Source organism: Hemicordylus capensis, chromosome 10, assembly GCF_027244095.1.
Source record: "Hemicordylus capensis ecotype Gifberg chromosome 10, rHemCap1.1.pri, whole genome shotgun sequence".
Classification (NCBI taxonomy): domain Eukaryota; kingdom Metazoa; phylum Chordata; class Lepidosauria; order Squamata; family Cordylidae; genus Hemicordylus; species Hemicordylus capensis.
In genome coordinates this window covers 6,507,436-6,513,762 of record NC_069666.1, presented here as the reverse complement: position 1 = coordinate 6,513,762, position 6,327 = coordinate 6,507,436, and the positions used below count along the sequence as shown (strand labels likewise).

The following is a 6,327-nucleotide window of genomic DNA, read 5'->3' as shown; positions in this document are numbered from 1 at the left end:
TTGCTGAAAAGCAAAAAGCAAAAGTCGTCGTCTTCTTCTTCTGGACTGGTTCCAGTTAATCAGTGCTTTTCTTAAAATGTGGGGCCTAGAGTTGGATACAGTGGCTGATATTCAGTACTAATGTAATGTGTACTGAATCAGGAGTTACTCTCAGTGAATAAGTAATCCCAATAGGATTACCCCGGAGTAGTTTAGTTTGGACGCCAGCCAATATTCCAAGGGAGGCCTGTGACTAGCACAGACAGATGGCTTCTCCGTGACCTGGACGCCATGCTTCTGCTGCCCTCCCAGCAGCCAATATTTAGAGGCAGACTACCTTTGAACCTGGAGGTTCCACACCGCCTGCCATCCTGGCTCACCCCTCTGGAGCGTGGAATCCTCCATGGATCCGCCTAATCCAGGGGTTCTCAAGCTGCCCCCCCCCAGATGTAGTCGGCCTACAACTCCCCGTCCCCTCATCCCCAGCCCCAATGGCAAAGGGGATGATGGGAATTACAGCCCAACAACATTTGAGGACCCCCGTTTGAGGCACCCTGGCCTAATCCCTTTGGCGAGCGGCCACCACTAAACCGAGGGCAGGCCGCACTTCCATTCCGTGCAGGCGGCGCTGCGCGCAACCCACCCCCGCCGCAAGTTCGAGCTCTCCCCGCCAGCCTCCCCCCTTCCAGGGCCCCCTGCTTTTCTCGCCAGCTGCTTCCTCGCCAAGGAAGCCAGAGGGAGGGAAGCAGCAGCAGCAGCAGCAAAGCGGTGCCGTGTCTGCCGGCCGCAAGGGAAGGCCGAAGGCTGGCTGCGCCCAGGGCGCAGGGCTGTGCGTCCTGGCCGCCTGGACGCACGGGGAGAGCCCGCTTCGTTGGCAGGCGAAGGGGGCTGGTGGTGGGCAGGGCCTTCCTCCTCTAGTCTCGCCGCCTCCGCCTCCTCCTCCTCCTGTGGATCCGCCCCCTCTCTTCCTCCTCCTCCTCCTCCCCCCCCGCCCCTCCACTCAATGGCGAATTGAGCCGTGTGGGGATGCGCGGGCAGTATCCCCGGGCCGGGCAGCAGCGAGCGCGGACGCCACCGTCGCCAGCGCTGCAGGGCCAGGCAGAGCCGACGGCGGCGGGCACCCGGCGAACGAGCAGCCCGCGGCTGCGCCCAAGCGAGCCACGGCGGCAGCCCTGAAGGAGGCGGAGGAGGCGCCCGCGCCCGAACAAAGCGCGCTTCCCCGGCACGGGAGCAGCAGCAGCAGCAGCAAGAGAAGGAGGCGGAGGCGGCGGCAGCAGCGGAGCGGGAGGCTGTCCATGGCCGCCGCGCCGCGCTCGGAGGGGCTGCTGCGCTTCCTTGCCCCGCCTGGGAAGCCCAGCCTGGCCGGCTAGGAGGAGCACAGCGGGGAGGGAGCAGCCGGGCCGGAGGGCGCTGGGCGCTCTCGGGCCGAGGAGGAGGAGGAGGCGGCGAGGGGGCGTCCCAGCTGGAGTTGGGGGGCCGGGCCAGGCGAGGGGGCGGCCAGGGAGCTCGGGGGGCGGGCGCCCTCGGCGCGAAGGGGTCCCACTTGTGGGGAGCAGCGGTAGGAGGAGGGGAGGGGAGGGGTGGGGGGGACGCCTGGCAGCAGCAGGAAGCGGGCTCCCGCCTGGGGAGGCGCGGCGAGTAGTGGCCCGGCGGGGGGAGTGGTCCGTCCGGGCGGGGGGCGCTAGGCAGCGGCGGGGAGGGGCGCTTGGGAGAGCCCGCGAGGGGCAGGCAAGCCCCGGGCTGAGGCCGGCCAGCCCCCCCGGCGCGCGCTGGGGTCCCCCTCCCCAGGGCGCCGCCTCCGCCGCTTGGATCCCCTGAAGCCCTCGCAGGCAGGCTCGTGGCCAAGGGCGGCATCCTCCTCCTCATCCCCCGGGAGAGGAGCACCAGCAGGCGGCGGGTGCAGGGCTCGGGCCAGCCCGGGGGGCGCCGTCTGTTTTGGGGGGCCCCGGGGAGCGCTGAGGCCGCGGGTGGGGAATGGCTGGCAGAAGCCGCCGCTCCTGGCTCAGCGTGTTGCTAGGACTGGTGCTGGGCTTCATCCTGGCTTCGCGCCTCATCCTGCCCCGGGCCTCGGAGCTGAAGAAGGCGGGACACCGGCGCAAAGCCAGCCTGGACGGCTGCAGGGCCAAGGCCGGCGGCGGGATGCTGCGCGGGGCCTCGCGGGGGGCCTCGCTGTGGCCCCACCCGGAGCTGGCCCAGCGCCCGGGCGCCATCCCGCCGGCCAAGAACTTCCTCTTCGTGGGGGTCATGACGGCCCAGAAGTACCTGCAGAGCCGGGCGGTGGCGGCCTACAGGTGAGAAGGACACCCCCCTCCCCTACACCCTGAATCTCTCTGCCTTCTAGCATGGCGCGCGGGGGGGGGACCCCATTCAACCTTTTGCTGCCTTGGCATCCGCCTCCAACCGGCCTCTCTTCCTCCCACCCTCCCCTGAAAACCACCTGCAAGCCTCTCTGCCTTCGGGCATGCAGGCTGGGCTGCCCCCCCCCTCCACAAGTCCCTCTGCTGTGTTGGCATCTGCCTCCAAACGCATCTCCACCCCCCACTTCATCGACACCTCCCTGCCTTCTTTGGGCATGCACTTGGGAGAGCTGGGGTGGTGGGGGACCCCTTCTGATCCATCTGCTACCTTGGCATCCAGGTCCAAGTTAGCTCCCCACACCCACAATGAATGGGGCAGGGAGTGTCATCCCAGAGCTTTCACGTCGTCCTTGCAAATGCATGGCACGTCTGCCTCCCCTTTCCCCAAATGTGTGGGGTGAGAGACCGTCCCTGCTTTCCCATCCTCCTCTCTCGCCCTGCACAGGAGCTTGTCTGATCCTGTTCCTGATGCCTGTGCAGGAGCCACTCCTCCTCAGCCATCCTTTGTCCTGAGAGAGAATCTCCATCTGGGAGAGCAAATCCTGCTTCAAGTTATGCATGCCATTTCCTGCCCTCTGCTCACTTTCCATGGCATGAAGCATGATCATTGTGGTAGCAACGCAAGCATGACTTGTCCCCTTGAGCTAAGCAGGGCCCACCCTGGTTACAAATGAATGGGAGACTAGAAGTGTGAGCACTGGAAGAGATTCCCCTCAGGGGATGGAGCCGCTCTGGGAAGAGCACCTGCTTGCTTGCTTGCCTGCATGCAGGTGGTTCCAGGTTCCCTCCCTGGCAGCATCTCCAAGGAAGGGCTGAGAGAGACTCCTGCCTGCAACCTTGGAGAAGCCGCTGCCAGTCTGTGAAGACAGTACTGAGCTAGCTAGACCCATGGCCTGACTCAGTATATGGCAGCGTCCTATGTTCCTCTGTGACATCTTAAATGCATGCCACGCCTTCAGGTGGCCAGGCGTTCTTTGTGGAGGAGGAGGAGGGGTTCATCTCTGAATACCCGGCTTCCTTTGTATATGCAGTTAGCTTTCCATCTGCTAAGAAGATAAAGCCTTTGCCGCGGGGAGGAGGGAGTCTGCTGCCTTATTCCTTCCCCATAAGTATCTCAAACCTGCTTCATAATTCCAGCGGGGTGGGGGTCTCACTGTGTACCTGCTGTTCTTAGTGCCAACAGATGGGGCATTTGTCTTGACTGAAAAGGCCTTCCCTGTGTCCAGATGGGCGGCTTGGCCTCTGTAACCGCGTTCCATGCTGCTTGTGTTGCTCAGCTTATGTGATCAAAATCCTAAAAGAGCGTGTTATATATTGTAGCTTCTTCCATGGCGAACTGAAGAAGGCTCTTGTGATAGGGTGGCTTCTTTGTCCGTTCTTTAAAAAGCAGCAGCCGTCTTTGATCTAAAGATTGGAATCTAGTCTCTTCGGAACGCACCCAGTTTGCAAATAATTTCAGGCTTGCAAGTTCCATAGCCCTCGGGCCAACCTTTTTTGCGGCCTCTATACACGCTACTGGCTGAATGAGGTTTCCTTTCTCGGTGTCTTCAGCCTGTCCCTGCTGAATGGTTAGACTGAAGCAGCTTAGGTGGGAAGTGGTGAAACTGACTAATGCAGAATAACCTGCCGAAGGAAAGAAAAGTTCTCATCCTTTACAGCTGGCTTGCAAAAAGTTGTTGGTAAGGAGCTTGCGGGTAGATCTCAATTGTTCTAGGTCTTTTTCTAAAATACAAACATTAATTCATCATGTTGTTTGAGGGAATTTAGTTCCCGGCATTAGGATATGGAGCTGTTTGTTGGAATGAAAGCTAGTGTGACAGGAGTGGGGAAGGTTGGAGAATTTCAGTCCTTTAGGAACGTAGGAAGCTGCCTTCTACCCAGTCAGACCATTCGTTCATCTAGCTTAGAATTGTCTACCCAGACTGGCAGCGGCTTCTCCAAGATTCCAGGCAGGAGTCTCTCCCAGCCCTATCTGGAGATGCTGCCAGGGAGGGAACTTGGGACCTTCTGCATGTAGGCGCTTGCCTGCATTCCCAAAGCAGACAAGAAGTCTGGACATCAAGTCCGGCTACTGTGTTCTGTAGGGCTGTTAATAAAAGCCTGTCATCTTGATGGGTGCACACTGTGTGGTTACGGGGTGGGGGTGGGGGGTGAGGGCTATATATCCTGCTTCTATATCTTGGTGGTTAAAGGGCCACCCAATGCCCGTGGTGATGGATATATGGAATATATGCAACGCTGCCATAGACTGAGTCAGACCATTGATTCATCTAGCTCAGTCTTGTCTACCCAGACTGGTAGCGGTTTCTCCAAGGTTGCGGGCAGGAGTCTCTCTCAGACTTCTCTGGAGATGACAGGGAGGGAATTTGGGTTCTTCTGCATGCAAGCATGCTGGTGCTCTCCCCAGACAGCCTCATCCCCTGAGAAGAATAACTTACAGTACTCATACATGTAGTCTCCCATTCAAATGCAAACCAGGGTGGAGCCTGCTTAGCAAAGGGGGGGTCCATTTATGCTTGCTACCACAAGACCAGGCAGTATGTGTGTAGTTCCATAAGGTGGGGAGCTAAACCATTAAGTGTCACGCCTGTTCCTACTTCCATAGGCTCTATCCTGGGTTTTGTATCCTGGTCACACAAGAATATTGGGCTGACTATTATTATTATTATTATTATTATTATTATTATTATTATTATTATATTATCATTTTATATCCCGCTCTTCGCACTCACATGTAGTTGTCCATCCAAATGTAAACCAAGGTGGACCCTGCTTAGCAAAGGGATCAAGTCATGCTTGCTATCCCAAAATCGGCTCCCCACCCCCACCCCGAATGCTGTGGAGTGTCTGAGATATCGCTAGCTATTTGGAGTCTCAGGGTGGGCAGACTTCTACCCAAAACCACCACCCCCTCAAAGCAAGGAAGCGTGTTTGCATGTTGGAACAAAACCACTGTTTCAAAGCCAAACCGGTGCCTGCTGTTTTTGTGGCGCTTCCTTCGTCTGCTCTGGCCTCTTGCATTGGATCATGTATGTGGCATCGATTAAGCGTCCTTGATCTTGATGAGGCTCTAAGCAGCTAATGCTCATGTACTGAATTATAACATTTGGCAAGGATTCTGGCACAAATGAGTCCATAATTGAAACCAGCATGGTGTCTCCCCCCCCACCCCACCCCTTGAATAGACTGGAATTTTTAAAAGGTAATTGATTGGGAAATTATTTAGTCCCCACCCACCCACCCATGCAGAGAGGGAAAGTCAGGTGTGGTTAGCTGGGAATTTCTTGTGAGCCTCAAACGGTGATGATTTAAAAAGAAAAATGTCCTCTCAACACCACCAGAGTATTGACCGCTGGAAGCCTACAGGCAGGAGTTGAGGGCTGTGACGCCCCTGCAACTGGTACTCAGAGGCATCCTAACCTTACCTGACGATGCCAAGGGTTGAACCTGGGATGCTCTGCATGCAGTGCATGTACTTTGCCACAGAGTTACGCTCCCTTTATAGGCCAGTATTTATACCTGGCATGGCCAGTCGGAGATGCTTTTTACTTCCTGCCTGTCGAATAAGCTGTTCAGAAAGTCTGTTCCTTGCTTGCCTTGTAGAGCAAGGGATCCTAGTCCTGGTTTTCCAGAGGTTGCTGGACTACAACTCCCATATCCCCAGCTGCTGGGGAACATGGGAGTTGTAGTCCATCAACATCTGGGAAACAGAGATTGCAATCCCTGCTCTACGGAACCGTGTCCTGAGCTTCTGAATCTGGATAATTCACCAAGCTAGTAAGCCTGAGCCCTGCCTTTGCTTGTCCTAGCTCGATATCCCCTGACGTGTGTATGAATACCTAGATGCAGTACATCCCAAAATGAGTGCCACATCAAATCATAGGTGGTTTATAAGATAATTTACTCTGAGGTCATGGGGCTCTTCACTGAAGAGTCTCAAACCCAATTGTTTGTTGAGGCCCGAACAGAGCATCCTCAAAGTGCTTGAGCT

General features: G+C 57.1%; 1 protein-coding gene across 1 annotated transcript in view; it reads left to right on the top strand.

The window, feature by feature from the left end:
• Nucleotides 1-1,589: 1,589 nt before the first annotated feature.
• Nucleotides 1,590-6,327, top strand: part of CHSY1 (chondroitin sulfate synthase 1) — a 70,640-nt gene continuing 65,902 nt past the window's right edge. The window contains exon 1 of the mRNA XM_053272914.1: nt 1,590-2,270. Coding sequence (XP_053128889.1) covers nt 1,954-2,270 — 317 coding nt within the window. The 5' untranslated portion in view covers nt 1,590-1,953. The remainder of the gene's footprint in view (nt 2,271-6,327) is intronic.